General features: G+C 41.3%; 1 protein-coding gene across 3 annotated transcripts in view; it reads left to right on the top strand.

The window, feature by feature from the left end:
• Positions 1-25,550, top strand: part of dipk2ab (divergent protein kinase domain 2Ab) — a 71,829-nt gene extending 46,279 nt beyond the window's left edge. For all 3 annotated transcript variants that reach the window (XM_017705228.2, XM_017705238.2, XM_017705246.2), the window contains 2 exons: positions 7,513-7,816; positions 20,788-25,550. In XM_017705228.2, coding sequence (XP_017560717.1) covers positions 7,513-7,816; positions 20,788-21,119 — 636 coding nt within the window. In that variant the 3' untranslated portion in view covers positions 21,120-25,550. The remainder of the gene's footprint in view (positions 1-7,512; positions 7,817-20,787) is intronic.
• The last annotated feature ends 202 nt before the right edge of the window (positions 25,551-25,752 follow it).

The raw sequence follows: 25,752 nt of genomic DNA on the forward strand, positions 1-25,752 counted from the left end.
TGCAGTATATACTGATTATGCAGTTCGGACCTCACAGCGTGACTGGCTGTGGGACGTTTTATCTCTGGGTTTTGGTGCTCTGAACAAATCTCTGAGCGTCACACTGCCTTATTCGCTTGTAACAGAGCAACAACCAGCCATAAAAACCATAACGGCCATATCTTTATTACAAAGATGGCACCTGACGAAAAAAATGAGTAACGACAGCAAGAGAGCGACACCCAAAAAACAAAGTCAGCGAAGCCATTCACACCAGAAGTGACTGTCGGAGCTCCACTTTGGATGGATGTTCATTTTTGACATGCCACATCATATCGTGGTGATGTTTTACCGTAGCCTCTTGTGCTCTGTGGAACCTCGTTGGTTCCAAAATCATATTCTTCATATCTTTCATATTTCAGAAGCTCCATTCAGAAGCTGGGCGTCGTGTGAGGCTGTAACTCTTCTCTCCAGTCTAATAGACGGTGATGTCATTTTAAACCCTTATAATAAAAGAAGCTGAACTCAGTTTGTTTTTCCACTGAAAGTCGAGCCGTTTTTCCCCAAATCTGGGCTCTAAACTATAAACTATAAATTTTCAGTGATCTGCTCTGTAAAAAATATTTTTATAAATTAAAACAAAGAGCGTCTGAGAATTTTGGCTTTCAGCAGTAACTTGTAAGCATATAGGAATATGTGGGATCATATCAACACATGTTCTGTTAATTTGAGGGGAGCTTTTACTTACATACATACATACATACATACATACATACATACATACATAAATACATAAATACATAAATAAATACATAAATATTTAAAAAATGTTCATTTATTTCATGCAGTTACTGAATAATTTGCTTTATGATTTGGTCACGTAAATTCTGGTGGACAAACCAAAATATACCCTGGAGAATAAGAGGCTAAATGCTGTGGTTCAATCTACCACCTTTCGACAAGTCATGGTTAAATTAGCCTAAAATGGACAAGAAACATCACACATTCAGTGTAGATGTGTCATTTACTTCAGCTTTGCACTGTGGTTTTATGCTTGCCTTATTCCAGCGCACCTGATTCCACTCATAATTGGTTTATTAAATACAGCGCCGATCAGTTTTGACCGTTTTTTTATTTTTTTTCATTTTAACATTTTAGAATTAATGTTTGATTTTCATTGTAGGAAAAATACCTGCATATAACCATTTACTAATTATTTGGCTATATTTAACTTCAGCACTCAGCTTCATGTTCTTCTGTGGGTCCTGTTCATATTGGCACACACGTCTTGAGAGATCTGATCAGCAGTGGCAGTGTGAAGTACAGGTGTGAACAGGGTAACGGGGTCCGGTGTGTTTCGGAGACTCCTTATGATCTGATCGCTCGCCACCATCGGCAGTGTGATCACACATGATCACAGAACGCTTGTAGTGCGAGTGCTGAAGCGCAGCAATACATGCCTAATAGCAAATGACTGCCTGATCAGTTGCGTCAATACAGCAGTTCTTTCTTCGTCTACAGTCCTGTTTTTTATTAGTAGCAGTTAATGAGAGCTGAACGTTTGTGACAGTCTGTATATTCACATGGTGCCCTTCCTCTAATTGTGAATTTTGATCGTAATTGGTCACTAGAGGCACGTTTCAGACGCATGAGAATGCCAGGTGTAAACAGCTGTACATCATGCTGTTAATACCAAGTATAAGCAGGACCAAAGTGTCTTCAGAGATGGGAGGGACTTAAGTCAGCGACTCGGACCAGAGTTACATTTGATGGACTTGTGACTCGACTCTGACCTGCCCATAATTGACTCGTGACTCAGACCTGAGACTTGCCTGTCAGTTTCTCTGTTATCCTGCAGCTCACAGGGCCATCGGATTCAATCTGGCTTCAGATAACAAGCTTGTTTGTTGGTTGTTGATAAAGCCGCAGTCTGATGGACAGAACTGAACCACTGCACACAGTGAATGAAGTGTTTAAACAGTTGCAGTTGGCTTGCGGTTATGCTAGCTAGCAGTTTATACAACCGTTATTTCCGGCCACGCCAGCTGATTGGTTGAGAAGCCTTCTAGCTGTGCTGATATTTCACCGTAACATCACAGGTTTTTCACAAACACTATCGCTCCACTGAGACGCCGTTGCTAAGCAACGACTTTGACTGCTGTAGGAGACGCTCAAGCCATTTAAATGTTTTTTTACTTCTTACTTTGCCACAAACAGAAAACGGATAGTTTTAAGATCACATTTGACCGACAGCCGATTTGGTCCGACTCTGAAGATGAGACGAGACTAAATTTGTTGTTTGGTTGTATTTTATCATTGTAACATCATGTATGTGGTGATCTGTGGCGCTTGCCTTTTGGCGCTCCCTCTGGTGCTTAGATAGATTAACCTGAGAACTTCAACATAATTGTCTATCTGAAATAGTAAGTTACAGAAGACAGTCTTTAAAACTTCGGCTGGATTAGTTCTGCTGGCATACTATAAAAATCACAGACTAACCAACTGTTTCAAGTTATTTTGCTTCTTTTTTTTTCTTTTCTTTTCCAAACACTGAAGGTTTTTCTGTAATGAAAGGCTCATTATTTGATTTTATGCCTGAACCTGACAGGATTTCAGTAAGGTTTCATTTTGTACAGTGCAAATTAGACTTGAATCAGACTCCGGCTTAAAGCGACTTACGGACATTTTCTGGTGTGAAGCAGCTTTTACCTAAATAACGATTTGTCTGTTTTTCTAAAAGCACACATTGGATTTTGTTTGGCCTAGAGGTGGTTTGAACACCTGAAAGGTTTGAGTGCGGATGCGTGTTACGCCATGGAGCCTAAAAAAGGATATTTTGTTCCAATGTGTAACTTATTACAATAATAAGTAAGTAATACGAAATGACACCAAGGCTTCGTTCACACAGCATGTAAAAGTGTCCCGAATCGGATCTTTTTCTTCATATGTGGCACAGATGTGTGATCTGTGTGGCAGTGTTAACAGCAACAAGCACATTTCATTGGACATTTTTCAATTCCGATTTGAGACGCTTTCATATGTGGGGCTGAAATCCGATCCGTATCCAGTCTTTAGCAATGCGCCTCAGTCTGAACAGCCAGATCGGAATTCATGACACTTACGTCAGTCCAACTCGATATTCATCATCATTTCACGCTGCTGAGACTCAAACATTTAGGCTGATGCTTCTGTACCAAAAAAAAAATAGATGTTGAAAGAAAAGGCTGAATGCAGCCACAGGAGAATGAGGCTGCAGCGTCAAAAAAAGGTTTAAAAAGTCTGAAAGCAAAGTTTAAAGAATCTGAGGACCAAAGAAGTGACCATGCCCTCTTTATGGTGAGCTCAAACACATTCTGGGTGATGAGCCCAGCTGATGGCTCCTGTGATGCTGATGAAGATGAAGCTGAACCCTACAGGAGCGACTGGCGTTCATGGCTGAGCCACATGAAGCAACGTAAAACATTCTTCTTTTATGCATCAGTTTAGGAGCTGATCTGTTCAGACTAGATACTGATGATGTATAGCATAGTATAGTATAGTATAGTATAGTATAGTATACTGATGAGCCAAGCCTAAAAATCTAATTGGGTGAGAGAACCAGATTTGGACCACTTTTACCTGCTGTGTGAACGTAGCCTAAGACCACTTGGCTTCAGTACTATGATCGCAACAAGGGGGTAAAAGATGTGGCATTTGGCTTCATTCACAAAGTAGCACCGTCAGTAATATTTTTCTGTCTTCCATATTTACAGCGGTATTATTTTCTTCAAAGTTCTTGTAACAAGACTGAAACGTGCTCATTTGTTTTATAAAGCATTTTGAAACAGTAAGTCTCACCAAACTTTTGTAGGACAGTGCAGCTGGGGGGCAAGTAACACTCCAAACTGTGCAGTGTGGCCTTCCAGGCCTGGAAGTGAGGAACTCTAGTTTAGAGTGTCCAGCCTGAGGGGACTCCCCCAGAGACATAGAGGCACGATTCCCAGCAAAAGCAGCAGCTAGAGCCCAGCGCCCCAGGCTGCAGCTCCACACCGGTGGCAGGTGTGAATGTAAACACGATCGGTTCAGCATGTGTGCTGTACTGTTCACGTCCCATAATTGTGCCCTTGAGGACAGTGCTTAACCTCTGTGTGCTACTGGAGCACCGTAATATGGCTGGCCATATGTTCAGCCCTGAAAAGATTAGATACATAAATATAAACCATTGCTTTTTGTATCTAATGACCCCTCTGCGGAATACGTGTACATTGTCACTATGGAAACCGTATAAGCCTCCTAGGATGGTTCAATATATCTGAGTATCCCCTTGTTTATGGATACGGGGATCTCTACTACACTGTTAGAAATAAAAACCACCAGGGTGTGTGGCATCAATACAGCTTAGAAAATATCATTTCAATGGATTATGGTAAAGTTCCCCCACTAGAGGTACTAAGATCTACCCTTGTGGGTACCACCCCAGTGATAAGAGGACTGACAGTTTACTGCCTTTTATTTCTGGAATTGTAGAGATGCACAACAGTATCAGAATCAACAGATAATTGCTTTAAAAAACAAGATCAGTTTCCAACGGCTGTTTAGATGTAACAGATGTTTCAGTCTGATATTTGATGATGTATAGAATAGCAGAATATTTTGGCCTATTACACTTAAATACTACAGAAATAAGTTAGATGTGTCTGTATTGTAAATGGATGCAGAAGTTGTCCAAGTTTTTATACGTTATATACGTTAATGTGCCACTATGGGCAGATATGTACATGAAAAAGGTCACAAATAGGCATCCAAAGATGACCTTTTATCTGGATGGTCCACTGTAGATGCTTTGTAAATGCTCAGTATATCTTTAAGTAAAATTCAACTAAATATCTGTTAAATTCAACTGAACTTTAAGTTGAGTGTTATTTGGAGGATCCACTGCAGAAGCTTTGTAAAGGCTCAGTCTGTTTGTGAGTAACGTTCAACTAAATATCTATTAAATACAACTGAACTACAAGTTCAGTGGGAAAGAGTTTATTTAATCTTACCCTACTCCAAAGCCTAACACTAACCTCACGACTAAACTTGCACCTACTCCTAACCTTAACCTTAACTGCAATAAATAATCAACTGAACGTCACTGCAACGTTTGTTAATGATTTAAGTGTCTGTAGAGCGTCTATAGGGGGCCATCCAAATGAAGTGTGACCCATCGACCCACAATTCCCATCTCGATGCAGCCCTAATCTCGAGTCATTCGTGAACGCAGTCTAATCTACAGTAGGCCTTCATTTTCTCTGCGAATGCCTTTAGTTAAGATCAAGCTGTTGTTGACGTATGGAGTAAAATAGAAAGTATGTCATATCAGTTAATGCATAACAATTAAGCATCCTTCCTGTGAGTTGTCTGGCCTTAAAGCACAGCACACACACGAGTACAGTGGGCGAAAAGTTAAAGAAATCAGAGGCTCTAAGAGAGTGTACTGTCCTCTTTGTCTGGGAGGGTAGAAGGGTCCACCCTCATCCACCATCACTCAGTGTGATACTAGCTTAGAGTTCGTGTTGTTCTCCAGGCACGTTGAGCTGTCCATTGATGTTGTGTTAGCGGCAGTTTGAAAATATGTGGTGGTTCTTCTACTGTTTCAGAGGGTAGGCTGCCTTCAGGGGGAAAAAATAAATAAATAAATAAAAGCTTTGCCACCAGCACGGTCTTGAGTGCATTTTCAGTGAGAAGAGAGCCCTAAATTCAGTCTACAGGCTGCTGCTTGCACTGATCACGTACACCAAGGATCCGGTACCTTTCTCCGGTAAGCTGTTTAGCACAGCTGGTCATGTTGCAAGACCACCTTACCTGCTTAAACTGGAAAAAATAAACATGCTTTCTGATCAGAAACGTTGTTCTTTGTCAGAATGTAACTTTATTTTTGATCAGTTTGGCAGTTTTTGGTGTGGTTTGGTGTTTTTTTGCTGCAGGGTTAATAAATTGTGTGTGTTTAGCCCATAAATTGCTTCTTGTTACAACAGTAAAACAGTTAAAGCATAGCCATGTGACGCAGCCTAAGGGTCACTGTGACTCTAGGTCCCAATCCCATTTCTTAATTTTACCCCTACCCCTTATTTTTGAGTGTCACCTTGCTCCCTGGAACTGAGTTACAAGGGGTAGTAGTTGAAAATTTTCCCTATGAAAATGTGACCCACCAATAAAAAGAGCATTTTTAGATACATTTAGGAAATCATCGGCTTTTAAAGTGGGAGTGCGATAGTTCCTTGTCGCCCACCCCTGTGTATTCGGTGATGTAAAGCTATTTGCCAGCTTCTTGTTCCAAGTTTCCCATTCCACCTTAAATAGAGCAGTTACATTCTGGCGCTTCAGGCGTCATTACAACTGGAGTATTTAAGGTAGGATGGGATATTTAGCTAGCCAGCTACCAAGACTAGGCTGTTAGCAATTTTTTATGCTTGTTATGAAGAAACGGACCATAATACACTGAAACAACGTGAAACTAAGATAAAACAATGGTTATCGTCATTTTTAATGTAAACATTCACATTTGTGGATTTATTTGGTCGCCTGCACAGTCATCTTGCCCGTTTCTCTCTCTTCTCATAACACTCTGTTTGGAGGCCATGCAGACCTAACACTTGGCCCTACCCCTAGACGTGAACATGCAAAGCGGAGGGATAAGGGCTAAGTGCTATGGGCAAGGGATGAAATGGGGTTGGGCCTTAGTCTGTGTCATTTTGTTTTTATGAACTGATGTAATCACATCGTAAAAATCTTTTAAGCCCCTGTTCATGTTTTTTGACCTCGCCCACCTTGATTTAAGTGATGCTTTTTTAATCCCACGACCGGGGAAATTCCACCTCCGCATTTAACCCATCCATGAAGTGAAACGTCACATACACACTAGTGAATGCACACACTAGGGGGCAGTGAGCACACTTGCCCGCAGCGGTGGGCAGCCCTATCCACGGTGCCCAGGGAGCAGTTGGGGGTTAGGTGTCTTGCTCAGGGACACCTCAGTCATGAACTGTCAGTGCTGGGGATCGAACCGGCAACCTTCCGGTCACAGGGCCAGATCCCTAACTTCCAGCCCATGACTGCCTATCACAGTAGCGATTGATGTCTCTGATTTGCGATAATATTGTCAGTTGTCTAAAGCCTAAACGTGGCCTCTTTTGCTTTGTTGCACGAATCACTTGGCGCAGATTTTGAATTTAACAACAGCAGCTGTTTGATGGACAAAAATGGATGAAAACAGCAGAAGGCTTAACAATTTAATTAGCTTAATAGGTTATAAGCATTATGTCTGACACATGTGATGAATTTGTGTTCCATGAAAGCAGGAAAATTTGAGCTATCATTATAGACATTTGAGTCGTGACCTTTATCTGAGAAGCTATCCATCACTGCAATTATGAAACGTTAATGTCAGCCTGTTCAACAGATTGTTTTAGGAAATTAACGTTTGTTTGGCGCACAGATTCATTTGAAACCTGGAAAACGGCATCCTGAGCAACCAATAAAGACCTTTTCCCTTTTTTCCTCATTCTTCAGAGCTTCCCTTCAGACGAAGGCTGGCCTTTTGCCAAGTATCTGGGCGCGTGCGGGCGCATGGTGGCCGTGAACTACGTGGGCGAGGAGCTGTGGAGTTTCTATCATGCGCCGTGGGAGAAGCGAGTGGACCTGGCCAAGCAGCTGATGGACATTGCTGAGCAGCTCACGAACAACGACTTCGACTTCGCACTCTATTTGCTGGACGTCAGCTTCGACAACTTCGCCGTGGGCCCACGGGACGGCAAGGTCATCGTGGTGGATGCCGAGAACGTGGTGGTGGCTGACAAAAGACTGATCAAACAGAGTGAGCGGGTTTTTTTTCCCTTTCTTGTTTGTCTGTTTCACACTCTCTTGCTTTTCTCAATTTTGCCCTGTCTGGCTGCCTCCCCTCCACTCCCCACCACGTCCTTCAAAGGCACAAGCCAGCAGCCTTAGGCTATGTTTTGGAGAGCATGATGGGTAGCTCAAATCAGTTTTTTTTTTTTTGGGGGGGGGGGGGCGGGACTTGTTGCAGTGCAATACGAGCCGTCAAGCGAATAACAAATACCTTTGGAAACTGAGAACTGATGCAAATACCAAATGTTTTAATCACAGTTCAGTGCAAGCTTAGAGGTCTGCACAGGCATGAAATCAATCTGGACCGGACCGGCTGGTCTTGCTAAATTTGAAACCTGAACTGGATTATCACAGTGCTAATAAGAGTTGATGGACAGAAAACGACTGGGATAAACTGGAATTTTACTCCTATTGTAACACACTAACAGTATTTATCAGTAGCATTTTGTGGAATTGCTTTCCGACTTGATAGTAAACAGCATCCACCCTCCTCTGATCAACTCTACTGCTGCTAGAAATGCTTAAAGGGCCCTTATCATGCAAAACTGTATTTCCCTTTTTTGAAATGAAGGTAAAGAGTTTGAATTAATATGTATACTTTAATCAGTCAATCAACCAATCAGCCTTTATTTAAAATCCATGAGACCCTCATTTACAGTGTAGCTGAGCCAATATAAAAATGAGGGATTGACAAGTTAAACAGTGAAAACATAACAAATGCTAAAAAAAAAAGCTAGTGAGAAGTAAAGCTATTAAAATCTAAATAATAGGATATAAAAAATATAAATATATAATATAAAAATAGTCCTACAATAAGCCATAATTATAGTAAATTATATAGTTATAAAATATAGTGACAATAAGATAAATGAAAAAAATATAATTAGTGAAATGAATACTCCTCTGCATTGAGAGGAGCCAGCTGAGGTGGTTCGGACATCTGGTCCGGATGCCCTCTGAACGCCTACCAATGGGGGTGTACCAGGCATGACCTACCCATCATAAAACCCAGGGATCGTCCTAGGACCCGCTGGAGGGATTATCTCCAAGTTGGCCTGGGAGCAGCTTGGGGTCCCTGGGAATGAGCTGGAGGAAGCTGCGGGGACTAAGCGGTTAACGATGACGATGAAATAAATAGATGGAAAACAGCTTCGCAGTATGCAAATAAATAAGAACACAGTTCCAGAAATGAAACGGCTAAAATCATAAAAATCACTTTAACAGTTAAGCAAAATCAAGTAAAACAGGTGCAGGCAGTGTGGAAGTTGTTAGACACCACTGAGCAGAGCGAATTTCATTAGTTTCAAAACACACTATTCACGCTTCTATCCATACTGTCCATATATAGAAACTAATTTGCAAAGACAGCCTGTTTTGAATTCATTGTTTCTGTGATATCCTGAGAAAATCATGCACTTGTTCAGCCTACAGCTGATTATCTCAGCCTATTTATGTTGAGTCTTTATGTATTTCAGCACGGAGTGCTTTTTAAATCAGTCACAATACTGATCTTTTATCAGTCCCAAAGGTGCAGTAATAGAAACAGCTTGCTTAACTCAGAGGGATAAAGTGAATTTGGTCACGTAAAAAGGAGTTTTGGTTCATAAAACCGCACACATGTTAGAAACGGACCACAAGGGAAAAACTAGGATTTAGCCACTTTAACAGCTGAACAAGAAAGAGAAAAGATCTGCTGTGGCCTTATTTACATAGACACACTCCTTCAAAAGAAAACAAATCCAAAAAAAAAAATCACTCATCAATGTTGTAAGTGAAAAACGTCCCCATTGGGGGCCCTAAAATTAATATGTTGTCTGGTCCTATTGGGCTTGGGTCATTAGCAGACCCCTAGTGTGCTTTGTGTGGCTTTTGTCCGTCTTGGCCAAATGGCTACACTTAAACGAATATTTTAGTGAAAAAAAAAGATGTAGATCATTCACCCCCCCCCCCGAAATAAGAGGGGCAGTTGTGGGCTGGAGGTTAGGGAACCAGCCCTGTGACCGGAAGGTCACAGAGTCAATCCCCTGAGCCCACAGTACATGACTGAAGTGCCCTTGAGCAAGACACCTAACCCCTGGGAGCTGTGGATAGGGCTGCCCACCGCTCCAGGCAAGTGTGCTCACTGCCCCTAGTGTGTGTGTTCACTAGTGTTTATGTGGTGTTTCACTGCACAGATGGATTAAACGCGGAGGTGAAATTTGTTGGGACTAATAAGGGTCTCTTAATCTTAAACACCTAATCAGCCATGACTGGGGCAATAGTACAAGATGTGCTACTGCTGGTTTTAGTCTTGTAAGCTTTATAGATGCCAAAGAAACCACAGAGGAAAGTGTGTTTGACAGGAATTAACAGCTTAGCTCAAGTTTAGGTTAAGGTATGCAGTTTGATCTTACTTGGTGGGTTATAAGTGTCTAATATCTAATCTCTTTTTGGCTAATTTAGCCTCGTAGCTCTCATGAAACTAAAGAAGCAAACCTCATATACCAAACATGTCTGGGCTGATCAATTACATCTGTGTACAAATTAGATTTTTGTTGAACTGTCCCTTACGATGCTGGAACAGTGTAGTGGGTAGGGTCTGTACTACAGTCTCTCTCTCTCTCTCTCTGTCTCTCTGTCTCTCTCTTTGTCTCTTTGTCTCTCTGTCTCTCTCTCTGTCTCTCTGTCTCTGTCTCTCTCTCTCTCTCTCTCTCTCTCTCTGTCTGTGTGTGTGTGTGTCTGTCTGTGTTTCTGTCTCTCTCTCTCTCTCTCTGTTTCTCTCTCTCTGTCTCTCTGTGTGTGTATGTCTGTCTCTCTCTGTCTCTGTGTGTGTGTGTCTCTCTCTCTCTCTGTCTGTGTGTGTGTCTGTCTGTCTGTCTCTCTCTCTCTCTCTCTCTCTCTCTCTCTCTCTCTCTCTCTCTCTCTCTCTCTCTCTCTCTCTCTCTCTCTCTCTCTCTGTCTGTGTGTGTGTGTGTCTGTCTGTGTTTCTGTCTCTCTCTCTCTCTCTCTCTGTTTCTCTCTCTCTGTCTCTCTGTGTGTGTATGTCTGTCTCTCTCTGTCTCTGTGTGTGTGTGTCTCTCTCTCTCTCTGTCTGTGTGTGTGTCTGTCTGTCTCTCTCTCTCTCTCTCTCTCTCTCTCTCTCTCTCTCTCTCTCTCTCTCTCTCTCTCCATCGCTCTCTCTCACTCTTTCTCTTTCCATCACATTCTCGCTCGCTCTCTCGCTCTCTCACTCTCTCGCTCGCTCTCTGAGCTGTCATATTGATGTACTCGTCCCACAGTGACAGGACTTACTGCCAGTTAGTCCTTCAGACTTTACTCTGGGGGAAAAATCTTTCCCCAGCAAAACTGCATGACTCCACAAAAAGTTTATTCCTCTTTTTTTATTTATTACAAACTCTCTCTGACGCAATCGCAGTGCAGTGCAGTTCACTGTTTTCCAAGTAAGACAGATTATTATTGTTCCCTCTGGTGAGGTTGTCCAATACAGTAGCTCGTGGCATTTCAGTTCCGGTTCTGGGGCAGTTTGTCCAGCAAAGTTTGCCAAGTTTAGTGTGTTTCAGTCGTGGAATCACCAAACTGTGCTTTACAAAAGGTTCTGGCCCTCTAGGAGCGGAGATACTTCTGCAGTAGTCTGTTCATCTATAGGGATGTTAAAGGGCACATAATATGGAAAACTAAATGCCCTTGTTTGTAGGGAAATTAGGGAGTTTGGTGTAATATGTAAACTGCTAATGTTTTAAAATGTGCATCTAGCTCCTCAGCCCATCCAGTCTGTATGTGTAAACTAAGCTGAAAACATCACTGAAACCAATCCTTCTGAATATACACACCTATTCAGCCTACAGCAGTTTAGCCCACCCGTTCACACTGAAGTTATCGTCAGTGTTTCAGTGCCCATCAGTGCCTGTTTCTGAATGACCCACAATGCGAGACAGCCAGTCAGAACAGTGGTCATCAACAGTTGGAAGAAGGTCATTGTTAAATGAATTATTACTGTTTTTTGCTTAATCCCCAACACAAGTCAGTGGAAATAAGATGCAGTGCTTCCTGCCACTACAGCTTGCCCACATGGCTTGGTAAAACGAGGGGTTTACGTAGAATTTTGTTTGCGCTAGATAAGAAAATTTATTCCTTCAACGACCTTCAAATTTCTCAGTGAAACTGGATTTGTGTTGGAATATATTTAGTTGTGTTCCTTTTTCCTTGAGATGTGTCCCGTAGACAGGGAAACACTCAGGCGTGCTCTTTCAGTAGAGGTTGCTTAATGACTGTTTTCCACAGCTGCAATATCAAAACAGATTGGTTTCTGATTGCCGCAGCCACCCATATAGCCGCTGATGCTTATAGAGGGATTTCACCAATCATTTTTAGAAAATCAACTAAAAGAATTCTATCTATTTATAAAATAATAATAATAGACATGTAAAGTTGTGTAGAGTGGTTTAATGCAGATGATAGTAACCAGGGCTCACCATGCCTACAAAACAGCGTTTATAGGCAATGTTGATGATGGTAATAGTGGTAAATCTAAAAAAATAAGCTGTCTTTGGGAACCGTTTTGCCTTACAGCACCCTGCATGTACCTCTCTGCCATGACGAGGTTTCTGAAAATATGTTTAGGCCGAAATCTTGTCTCAGAACTATCAGGAAAACCAGTGTCTCGGACTTCAGGCAGTACATTCATAAATGTTACATGTGATAACTTTCTGTGACGTCTGGTTCCTCTGACTACTACAGTGAACACCTATCACTTGGTGAGTTTCTCTAGAACGGAGCATTTCACCTCAAGTCTCGCTGAATGACTAGATTTACTTCACTGTTTTATGTAGAAATTTTGAAAAGTGGTGCGTTTTCCCTGTAAAGCTCCTTATCTGCGTGTATATGTGTGTGTTTGTGTATATCACCGCGCAGAGCTTCAGATCTAGACGGCGCGAATACTTCAAACGTCAGTGAGGTCACCCGTCAGAGCGTTGGGTCTGTCGCTGAGGAAGAAGCAGATGGTGTTTGTGTGTGTGTCACATGTGAAGATAGAGTCCCTCCTGAACAGTGACTTGTCATACTGCCAAAAGGCTCACAGAAGCAGCTCTGTACTTTCCTGCAAACTTAGACATGGACTGTGCTCACAAGGTCATGTTTCCTTTTACCACAACACCGCTCTGCCAGCTCCAATCCAGTCTCTGCTTTCGCTCACATTCCCCCCTAATGCTTTGCTTTCAAGACTGGTAAAAGTGCACAACCATTCAGTTGTTAAGAATCAGGGTTACAGTTAGCTGTATGAAGTCATATGTAGACTTTTGGTCCTGTGTGTGTGTGTGTGTGTGTGTGTGTGTGTGTGTGTGTGTGCGTGTGCGTGTGTGTGTGTGTGTGTGCACATTAAGCATAACATTATGGCCACCTCCTTGTTTCTACACTCATTGTCCATTTTATCAGCTCCACTTACTGTATAGCTGCTCTTTGTAGTTCTACAGTTACAGACTGTAGTCCATCTGTTTCTCTGATACTCTGTTACCCTGTTCTTCAGTGGCCAGGACCCCCATGGACCCTCACAGAGCAGGGACTATTTGGGTGGTGGATCATTCTCAGCACTGCAGTAACACTGATGTGGTGGTGTGTTAGTGTGTGTTGTGCTGGTATGAGTGGATCAGACACAGCAGTGCTGCTGGAGTTTTTAAACACTGTGTCCACTCATTGTCCACTCTGTTAGACACTCCTACCTTTTTGGGTTACATTAGCTATATATGATCTATCATAATATACAATATTATTTGATATTCCTGTGGTATGTCATATTTGCTAGCACCTCTGTAGAAATGAGTATATATTGTGAGCAGCAGGTTAACTGGGGAGTACTTTCACGTCTCCATAGTGAATTTTATATGGGAGCTGTATGTAAATCAGGGTGTTTGAAGCTGGCGAGACATACATGTTTTACAGTTTTTAGCAAATTTCTTCAGAAGATATTTCAGCTTAAAGCCAAGCTCAGTGTTACTGATGGAGCTTCTTCAGTCATTCATTTTACAGTGCAGAGGGGGTGAACTAGTCTGTTGGCCAAGTCACTTGGCTGAGTCTATCGTGACGTTGTCCTAATCTACCCCTCTTTATATTTATTCTTTTATACAACTGTTATTTCCGGCCACGTGACCCGATTGGTTGAGAAGTGTTCTAACTGCTGATATTTCACCGTAACATCAGTTTTTTATTCACAAACACTATCGCTCCACTGGGACGCCGTTGCTAAGCAACGACTTTGACAGATGTAGGAGACGCTCAAGCCATTGAAATGTTTTTACTTCTTTCTTTGCCTCAAACAGAAAATGGATAGTTCTAAGATCACATTTGACCGGCAGCCGATTTGGTCAGACTCTGAAGATGAGACGAGACTAAATTCCCAAACTGTCAGTCGGTCTGTGTGGAGCTGGAGAACAAACTGCCGGCTGTGCAGCGAGGGGGCGGAGCTCGTTACTTTGATGCAACAACAAGCTTTTTGTTAAGGAACTTTAATTTGGAGGAAGGAACCGCAAACATTAAAACGTATTAAGCGCCGTGTTCACAGCCCAGTTTATTAATTTCTCATTTTATTTATTTAACTGTTGTATAAAAAGCAATGGAACACTTGAGGCCATGTGTTATGGCTATTACATCATGTCTGTGGTGACCTACGGCAACCAAATCACAGCTGTGATGTTATTTTGCATTAACACTCCCTTTCGTGTTCTGTAAGTATAAAATGCCTTGTGTTATTGTTCTATCACAATGCCTGACTGTGACAGTGAGCGTTGTGGAGATGTTAATTATACCGTCTAATGTAGTTACATTGTGTGAACAATAACGGGCAACACCTCAATCCAGCTGTTAGCAGTACAACAGGACCATCATCATTTATCATTTATCTTCACCCCCCCAAAAACATTATAATAACACTGAATTGTGCACCAAGAATCTAGGATCAAATAATGGGCTGCGTCTGTCTCTACACCCCTGGCATAAAATGACTGGTAACACTTTGCTTCATTAACCCTTTTACATAACCTTGACATAACCATGCCATGGCAGATGTTATGTGCTGTCAGGAGTTGCCATAACAGATTTTTTTAATCTAACAGAAGTTTATTAGCTGACAAACAAAAAAAGAAAACGCTGGGGTCATAAAAATGTACAAGCTACAGCTCTCAGCTTTGTCTTGCCATACACAACACCCGGTGACCATAAGAAGAGTGATCGTATAGAGTAGATACCTTAAGAATATGAAATCATTTTGTGTTAGGGCTGAAATCCGTTAATTAATCGGTTAATTATCGAAATCGTAATTTCAAACGAGTGTAATTTTGAAATCAAAAGAACTGTAATTTTTATTAGAGCTAAAGTGGTAATATTGCAGATTTTAAGTAACATCATTACATTGAGCTTGTGATCTGCTTTAGGATGAAATAGACGAATCAGAAGCAACCGAACTGTGACATCACAACCACTGGCAGCCTGGCATATTGTGTTAAGCATTCGAGCCTCAAGGCAGAAAAAGTATATCACTGCTGTGGGAAGAACCTCGTATCTCCATTTTTATGTCGGTTTTCAATTTTTGTATAGTTAACATAATTTGAATATACCCCTTGTGTTTTACATTGTATGTACATTTCATGACGATTGGACTAAGAGAAGTGGCCCAAAATTAAGTTGGATATCCATTGACTTACATAATAAATAAAATAAACATAAAAAACTAAAGTAGGTTTTCCCCTTGTGCTGTAAAGTTATCCTTTTGGAGATATGCTGGTATTTTAGTCACAAAAAAGGCCCATACTTCAGTTCATAGAAAGCAATCGAAATCCCAATATTGGTCAGCAAAATTGTAATTAGATATTTTGCCAAAATCATTCCGCCCTACTTTGTTTTGGTTTGATATGATTTATTATACATCCGACTGACAAGAACCCATTTTCTCTTATGCTGCTATGGCAACAGTAATAGGCCGTAACATTCCGAACCAGCGCTTACTAAACCAACAAATACATGGAAGGATACTAATAACGTGAAAATAATGAATTGAACACACCTGATAAACCCAAGGACAAAACTCTGGGGTCATAAAAAGCCACAGACTACAGCTCTCAGCTCCTGTACAGCACAGTGGACACCACAGCCAAGCAGTCTGTTTACCGTTAGGAGGCGGACGACTCTGTATCCAACGGCAACCTAATCACTCGCTAAAATGAACATACTGAACAAACTGTGAAAGCTGTTGTTTTACAGACCAATCGACTTATATAGACAGACTGTTTTACAAACTTTTCACGTATTTTATAACCGTTTCCGCACTTCATATTATTTTTAGGAGCAGAGCTCTTACCTACCGTCTCGCCAGTGACGGTGACCATTATAGCGATGACATGATCGATAATTCGACCCCAAGAGCACCAGTCATGAAGGATGTGTTTTAAATACAGTGCTAATTGCTCTAAATGAATATAAAATGCAGTATTATACACATTAAAACTGCTTCTGTTAGGACTGTGTGAGACCTTTTTTGTTTGGATTTTAAAGGCGTAGCGTTACTGAATCAGGAGAAATAAAAACGTTAAATGTCTTTGCCTTCTATACTGTAGACTGGGGTTCAGTCCCTGCCTGGATGACAACCCTACACTATACCAATAAGAGTCCTTGGGCAAATCCTTCATCTACCTGTGTAAAATGAACATTTCACTGTTGTTGGAAGAAAACCTCGTATCTCCATGTTTGATGTTTTCCAGTTTTTTGATATAATTTGAAAATGCCTGTTTCCCTTTACAATGTATGTCATTTTCATGATGAAAGGACTAAAAGAAATGACCTAAAATGACTCTGGTTCCATTGACTTACATTGAAAGCAGGTACGAAGCAGAACTGATGTTACTGCATGTTGCATGCAGTCACACATTTCCACCAGGAATCCCCAAAACTTAGTGTTGCTTTAATTTTAGAATGAAATTAACGTCCAGGATGCCTCATATTTGTAGAGTAGTGATCAAATCTCAGGTCATTTGACCACAAATGCTATAAACACCCAACCACAGTATCACTGAATGACTTTTTTTTGAAACTTGTTTTTCAGTTACATAATTTGAAAATGCCTGTTGCCCTTTACATTGTGTGTAAATTACATGATGAGTGGACTAAAAGAAACGACCCAAAGCGACTTGGAGAAACGTCTGGTTCCATTAACTTACATTAAAAGAAATGTTTTTCTCCTCCTGTCAAGTTATCATTTGAGATACTAATTAAATAAAAAGGCAATTATTAATGATTCTTTATTCAAAACTTTTGAACAGTGGTGTATATCAGTGTTTGCTCCTTTAGCGTGACATCTGTTTGGGGTTGTGCACCGAGTGATCTTTAATCACAAGGCCGGAAGCAGGCTGGATGCAGGCTTTGCTCGAAGTGTAAATCATCATTTCTGCAGGAAAACGGCTGTTTACTGTGGCATGTAAAGCGCTCTGGTCTTTTGGAGTCAGGATATTTGGGTAACTCAGCTGAGCGTGAAGAGTTTCAGTGTTCACTGCGTTTTTAGAGCTGTAGAATCTCCTCTGCTCTGTGGCTCTTTGTCTTTTCAGCCTGCAGAAAACCCGGTTTTAGGCTCGCGCCCCCCAAAAATCAGCTGTCGCCCCTTCCCCCCCTCATGGGCGGATTAGACAGAGGGAGAGAGAGCACAGTGGTGTTTCGGGGGGGTTGTCTGGAATATTGCTAGTGATTGTGTCTGACACTGGAACTAGTTTGAATTGGAAATCAGCGAATTTGGCTTGCAGAAATTCAGCTGGCGTGTTTTTGAGGGGGAATTAAGGAGCGTCGGCGTTCTTTGAACGGAGAAAATTGGAAATTTTTGCCTCTATTCTAATCATTATCCTTGAGAACACATGCACTCACACAGACACGTGTGCACACATGCAAACACACACACACACACACACACACACACACACACACACACACAGGGTCTTCTCTCTTGGTGGTGGTCTGAGGCTAATGAAACGGATTTGAAGGCCGGGCGTGATGTGGAAAGTGTGAGATGTAGAAGCTTCATGATGCTCTGAAAGTCACTCAGCTCACCTCAACTTCTCACCATAGTTCAACATCCAGCCGCCCACTGTATTCTGAGCTGGTGGAAAGGAAATGTGACGAGAGTGATGTAGAGAGCTGTGAAGATAAAAAAAAAAGTTTAATAGAATTTCTTTTTTTTTTTTAAACCTCATGTTTCAAACCTTGAGGAAATGATTCATCAGTCAATTTCCATAAATAGGTAATTGAAGTACATTGTGTATCATGTAGTTTGTTTATAACCAAAAAACTGTATATTTGAGGCGGGCACCCACTGCATGTGCCTGTATACGTAGCTGAGAGTGAGTTTTATGCATACAAGAAATATCAATGCAATATAATGATTAATATCTTTATTAGATAAATAATGTTTTACACTATAATAATAATAAGAAGAAGTGTTGTTGTTGTTGTTGTTGTTGTTTTAGTTTTAAAAATTGCTACAAATGGATATACAGCGTCCTAGAAATAGTTTATCCCAAACTTTTGAATGGTATTTTAGTGCTTAATGTTTTTTAGTTAACTTTATTTTATATACTCTTTTTTTTTTTTTTTTTTTTTTTTATATTCAGTTACACAAAAAAAAGCATAGGGTGAGTGTAAATAACCCTGCCAGGCCAGTTTGGATTTTTCCATTCCACCTTAAATGGCGCAGCAGTTGCAGTCTGGCATCAGGCGCTGTAATAACTGCTGCACCGTTTAAGGTGGAATGGAAAAATTCAGACAGCAAGCCAGCTTCAGCCTCAAAAATTGTGCTTCCACACTTTTGTCTGCTTTCATTGGTGTTCCTCAGTAGAAAATAAATCATTTACTTCAGTAAAACACATGCAGGAAATATCAGTGCTAGATTATGATTACACTCGTTTGATCCCCTGAGCCGACAGTACGTGACTGAAGTGCCCTTGAGCAACACACCTAACCCTGTGGATTGGGCTGCCCACTGCTCTGGGCAAGTGTGCTCACTGCCCCCTAGTGTGTGCATTTATTAGTGTGTATGTGGTGTTTCACTGCACGGATGGGTTAAATGCAGAGGTGAAATTGCTCTGTTGTGGGACTAATAAGGGTCACTTAATTTTAATCATAAGAATCTTGAGATTTGTAAAGTCTATACTCCACCAGAGGGCGGTGTAAAGCCTGCCTTTTACATTGTAGTTAGTTATTTATCTTTTTAGTCCAGTGAAGGAAACACAAAGACTACTGCTGCCGTCTAAAGGCCATCACACATCTGACGAGAAGTGCTGTGTAGCAGTAACTCTTCACAAACTCGCTGTTTTATGATGTGACTAGTCTAATAACATTAGCGCAGGTAACGGACTGAGGTGGTGCATTTTTCAAATGATTCCCGACCATTTCAAGTATCAGATTTGTCTGAAACGTCCATCCCGACTCTTTAGCAGAACTTCACTATAGTGCACTTTAACTCTCTCACCTTCTCCAGCATTGATTGATGCATAGCAGCCCACTGTAGAGCTTTGATTGAGCTGTTGTTAAGGGAGAGATTCTGGGTGCGTTAAGCTTCTTAGGTGCTGATTATGAGCAGTGTGGTCTCCTGGGTGTTTTCACTCTTATTGATTTGCTGTGTTAATGCAACTCCGATGAGTTTCTCATAGCTGAAAATGTTATTTATTTCCTCTCCTCCCTCACTTCCCCCCCACCCCTTCACAAAATAAGCATTAAAGGGAAGCTGTATGGAGAGAGGCCAATTGTGTTTTTATTAGCAGAGGAACAGGCTCGTAATTGCCTCGCCTCGGGTGATGTGTCTAAATCAAAATAGTGCTCTCCATGTGCTCCTAGTCAGACAGAAAAAACAACATAAAACAACAAAATCCCTTCCATGAACTGATGTCTTTGTGAAACACAGCATTATAACTTCTGATGATACAAAAACCTCATTGTTTGATTAGAGCACTGTATAGTGTTTCCACAATTCTGGAAAATTTGGCGAGTTTTAAAAGCTGTTTTCAGGCCTGTAGATTCGAGATGTGCCAAATATGGAAAAAGTGGCTCTTGTTTTTCACCTGAAAGCAAAAAAAAAAAAAAGGCAGAAATGTTTGACTGAAGCTGAACCAACACACACCCACCCAAAGACTAAAAAGGCCTAAAGTACAGTATCAAATTCCGAGACTTTAAAAATAAAGGTAATGAAATTGGTAAATATTCCAGTTTTCTTTCACGTTCCAGTTGCTTGAGCAGCAAAACAACAGAAACAGAAAGTCCCTGCTACCACGCGCGGTCTGTAACCACAGGTTTCTTAAAAATGGAGAAAAATGAACAAACAGCCAAAGTACACAGAATAACTACAATATAATGGAATTTATTTCCTCTGATCCCCAACTGATCTCTGTTATAGATGGTGTTGGGTTTCATGGCACATACTATAGACTGAATAATCAGTTATTAAGAGTGGTTTGATGTGAAATGTTTCATTCTAGAGAAACTTAACGAGTGAGAATTGGTTACAATGATGGTCGTAGGAACCAAGCGTCTGAAAAGTTTAATACATATACGTTATTACTTGAAATGGTTATGAACACGTTGCCTGATGTCTGAGACATTGTTTTATCAAAGTTCTGAGAAGATGTTGGCCTAAAACGCTTGCTTTTGTTTTTTGAATGCATTCATGCTGGAGCATCACATGCAGGGTGTGGTAAGGCAAAATAGATCCCATAAGAGTACCTACTTCACATTAAATCACTCTGAATGACTTTGCTTACATCTCAATGATTGAATTATGCCTGAAGTTGGAGTTGTGCTATACTTCAAGTGAATGGTGCTTTCTGTCTTGTCGTGAAAGTTTTAAAATGGGCCTTTGAAAAGTTTTCGTTTTGTAATGCTCTCCTTTTTGTCTTCTTCCTAATACGGATTGCGTAACTGCTGACTTTCCTGTCTCCACAGATAAGCCGGAGAACTACGACGTTTGGTACGAGAGCAAGTTTGAGGAGTGTGATAAAGAGGCCTGTCTCTCGTTCTCTAAAGACATGCTGTGCTCGCGGGTCACCGTGGACCACAACTACTACGCCATCTGCCAGAACCTGCTGTCCCGCTACGCCACGTGGCGGGGCAGCCGGGGGGGCTTGCTGCACGACCCGCCAGCCCACATAGCCAAAGATGGGCAGCTGGAGGCCATGCTGGAGGAGTGCGCCAACCCCAAAAAGCGCTATGGCCGGTTCGCGGCAGCCAAAGAACTCCGCGAGTACCTCACCCAGCTCAGTGGCGCGGCCAGGTAATGACTGGCCCATGGACCCGAACACATCTGGCCCCAGCCATCAGCAACTTTCACTGTCTGTGTGGCGGAAGCGTCCGAATCCCCGTTTGGGAACGAACTGGGGGGTAGAGGGGAGCACGTCCAAGAACTTCTAAGGACCCTGTTTGGTTCTTCTGAGGTTCCTTTTTACTCGTGAGACCTTCCGAGGTCCACATTGTGTCCCGGCCTGCTGACGTTTCAGTGCACTCTCATGAGTAACTATTCATGGGTGGGGTATGTCCTGCTGTGGTGGACTGCTGTTGCCATGGAGACTGGAGGTCATCCTTCAAAAGCAGCTTTTGCTAGAGTTCGAGAGCCAGTTCTTATCTCTACTCCAGATCACCCGTCCGTCACACATGGTCTTTCTACTCACGTATGGAAACTTGCTAGTGTCTCTGACAGTCTGAACTCATCCGAAAGCTTGTGTTCATCATTTAAGGATCATTATGAGGTTTGCTCTCCACCGAGGGAGGCAGCAGCTAATTTTTTTTTTTATGAGTAGCATCTCATCCCATAGACTGGTTGATGAGATATGAGTGTGCTTACAATGGCAGCTGGAAGAAATTGGCACACAGCAGCTCAGGAGGGACCCCCAGATCCCTCTCCTCATATTGAATCACAGTGATCTGGTGTTCGGCAATCAGCGTTTGTCTTTAGAACATGGTAGAGAGGGGATAAGAGTGTACAGAACAAAGGAAATGAGAAGAGTAGGAAGCGAATGAGCTGCAGCTGTTCTTTTAACCCCACTTTTGCATATACCAAAGATGTCTGGCTATATGTTGATCCAATCCCTGTACATTTTATCACGTTGAACTGATCATAAAAGCCCAAGGCAACGTCACCGTAGTCATTTCAGTCATTTCAGTAACTTATTTTACTGTTCTTTCTTTTTTTTTTGCTTGTGTTATTCAACCAAGCACAACGAAGGCTGAAGTTAATCCAAATTATGCATTGCCATCAGTGTGGAGCCAAAACTTGGCCTCTAATTGGCCATTAGGAATAAGTAATGTCCCAGCAGCAGCACTGAGGCCCAGTGCAGTGGTAGCAAACCATAGCATGAAAGAGGTCCATGCATCCACTCTCAAATACATGCACACTGGAAAATTAGTGATTTCTCAACCCTAAAATTCGTTCTTAATTTCACAGCTTTGAAATTTAATTAATCAAAATTTAATCAAATGTCTCTGACACTTAACATCAGTTAGCTCTGAGCTATCAGTCTGTCATCTCCCTATTTTTTTTAATGAATTAGCACATTTGGTTTGATTTTACACTTGGTGGACCAGTGAATTAGATCAGTATATCTAATGTGTGTGTGTGCGCGTGTGTTTGATGACGTAGGCGGGCCCCGATGCAGAAGCAGTCGACTGATCATTTCATGGAGCATCGATCCTTGGAGGAGGGGCTAGCAAAGATTGGTGATCAGTCCAGTTTTGTACGTTTCATATTAAATGAATGGAAGGTGTTCAAATGTTTGTTTCTCTCACATCACCTTCGTGAACAGCTCCTTTCTGGAGGATCTACCAACCTGCAGAGCTTAGTTCCTGCCCTATTTTAATTTCATCCTAATTAGGAGTAATGTAATTAAGGCTGGCTGGAGTCATTTGAATACTCAAGTATTTGTTTATGTTGGTATTCATGTCCTTTTTGAGCATTTGAAGGCTGGTTTTGTTAACCCTTTGGACCACATCAACTCTAGAACACGGTCATGGACAGTTTTGAGAGTTTGAGGCGTATTCACAGTTTTTAAACAAATAAAACCAGGACTTTCCAAACGATGGACATGTTTGGTTATAAAAGGTCAAGGATGAACACAGGACCCCTTTTTGAAAAACGTAAGATAAGATTATAAGATATTAAAATGATTTTTAATAAGAAATGATTTTTGCTAAGTGAGAAATGGCCAAAAACATGTTAATTTGACTGTTGAACGACATTCAGGTGAAGAAGCTGAGCATCCAGTCACTCATTTAGCCTCCGCCTAGCTGAGCGATTGCAACGTGCAGGATTAGTAACCAGTTTAGCTGGTTCTCATAAGATATGAACAGCCATAAATCTATACGAATTAAATGTGAAATATATAAGTAGCAAGGCAAGTCATTGTGAACAAGCTTTATTACGCTCGCAATGGCAACCGCGAAGCTAATAGTGGAATATGAACTTGGCTCAACCAGCGAAACGGACTGAAAACTTGTCACTAAACAAACATTGTAAAAGAATTATGTTCACTACTGTCTGTCTCATCTGTCCCCTTATCTGAAACCACATTACAGCACATCTGTCTTTCTGCCTTTTTGGGACAAGTGTAGTATTGAGTGAGTTATCCAAGCACCAATGAGTATTCACTGCCTGTAAAATGCTGACCTATATTTAGTGGTACAGTTGAGTTTTTGAGTTCTTGAAACCTTTAATCAACTACAGTGCCCTTCAAAACGTTTGGACACATCTACTCATTACAGGTTTTCTCTGTTTTGTTTTACACATTTTAGAATATTAGTCTAGTAAGGCTGTCAGATGATTTAGTTAGTAAATCACAGTCAACCGCGTTTGTCTTGTTTACCCAAATTTGACCCTAAAGAAAAATGTTGTGCTTGTTGTTCCAGCTTTATCATCCGACTGTATTTATTACTTTCGATAACGTAACATCATAACAACATACAGCACACAAGCCGCTGGGCTTAAGCCTGCACTGCTGCGAATGGTGCGAAAGGACAGATGAGGAAAATCTGCGATGTTAGTAATGTATCAGAAGTCATTTTTGTGTTGCAACAGATCACAAAACCCACGGTTCGGATCGTATCAGGTTCTGGGTCACGGATCGGATCGTTTTTCGAATGAGTAAAAATAAAGGGAACAGAACATTGCTGTCCGTTTGTTACTTAAAGATTACTTAAAGCAACAACCCTTTTGCCCATGATCCCGAATAAAAAACAAGGTTCAAGATGTGTAATGTTGAACTAAAATGTAATAAAATAGTCTTTTTGCAGGACACATCTGCCCCGAAGGTCCTGAGAAACAGGCTGTGATGTTCTCAGTATGAATGGCCAACAGCTCCTCCGCTTCAGTCATGTACAAGATTCACTCCCACCACGTTTTTCTATCTCGGAGTTCTACTTTACAGGCGATGCTGCATCACTTTCACTCAATAGCAGCACGCACAGATTTTCCCGAGCCTACAATTATGTACAGAACACACACTCAAAGGGCGGTAAGGACCTAGAACGGTAAAATACTGCAAGTCTGAATGACAACATATTCGTCCTTACTTATCCATGCCGCTGCCATATACGTCATTGATGGGGATCTTTGGCAGATCCTGGTAAATTCTCTTGTAGAAAGTCAGTGAGCAACACCAGCTGAGATGCTGGCAGGTGCTGTTATTCACACACTGCTTATAGTGGAAGTGTTCAGCACCATTTTGTACACCTAGCCAGTTAGGGGGGTGGGTAATCTAGGCGAGGTGCCATTACACCACTAGCGTTTATTAATGTGCCAATTTTGACAGTCCAATAGTGAAGACGTCAAATCTATGAAATAACATGTATTGAATTATGTAAAATCAAAAGAAATGTGTATACATATATATGATTATTGCTGTGGTCAGAAAAAAACCTTGTATCTCAAAATGAGATCTTTACAGGAGAAAGAAAAAATCTACTTTACTTGTAATGGGAGTCAATGGAACCAGACTTATCCCAAGCCATTTTGGATCATTTCTTTTGGTCCGTTTATGATAAAATTTATACACAATGTAAAGAGCAACAGGCATTTTCAAAATGTGTCATAAACTGGAAAATGGCAAAAGTGGAGATATGTGAGATTCTTCAGAGTAGCCCCCCTTTGCCTTGATGCAGGACTAAAGAAGAGCACGTATGCTGGCACCTTTTTTATTTCATAATCTTTATTTTTGAAAGAAATTTTGACATCATTGGCATCGGTTATGTTTGTCTTGAACACGTTAAGCATAAGCCTTTAGATCTGCATGTCTTTTAAGATGCAGGTGGATCCAAACACACGTCTGGTACTGAAGGTCTATTCCTAGGTTGGGATTAAGCTCTGCAGGCTGATAAACCTTCAGGAGCACGTTTGGATGGCATTGATCTGAAAAGTCCAACCTTGTATGTTACAGCATAGAAAAGCAATAAGTGTTGTTCAGCCATCATTGTTCTAAATTACCTGGTTCTAGATCCATCTCTGCTCCATCCGGGAACTGATCGGCACCTCTGTAGGAGCGGGGCGCGAGAGGAATTTGTACGTGCGTAAATAACTGTCTGCTTTTGTACTGTAATTAATTATTTTTCATTGAGTATATCAGCAGTGTCTGATTTTACTGTGCCTTTCATTCGAAAGTTGTATTCACAACTTTCAGTGGGTTTAACTATCGAATAAATGAATATATATATATCTATATCTATATATGTATGTCATGCCTGTTGTATTTTATTTGTGTTCGGTTGGTTTTGATTCCCTTTGCGTCTCTGGTAATGAAACGCTTGCTCAGTGGCGGTTTTGATGCTGGTCATTAGTGAATATAAGCTCTGATCTTCACCATCAAAGTCTTCATTTCCCCCCCGCCAACCCCCCAAAAAGGCCTGTGCCCATTCCATCAATCTTTT

This window comes from Pygocentrus nattereri, chromosome 3 (assembly GCF_015220715.1).
Source record: "Pygocentrus nattereri isolate fPygNat1 chromosome 3, fPygNat1.pri, whole genome shotgun sequence".
In the NCBI taxonomy this organism is placed as follows: Eukaryota; Metazoa; Chordata; class Actinopteri; order Characiformes; family Serrasalmidae; genus Pygocentrus; species Pygocentrus nattereri.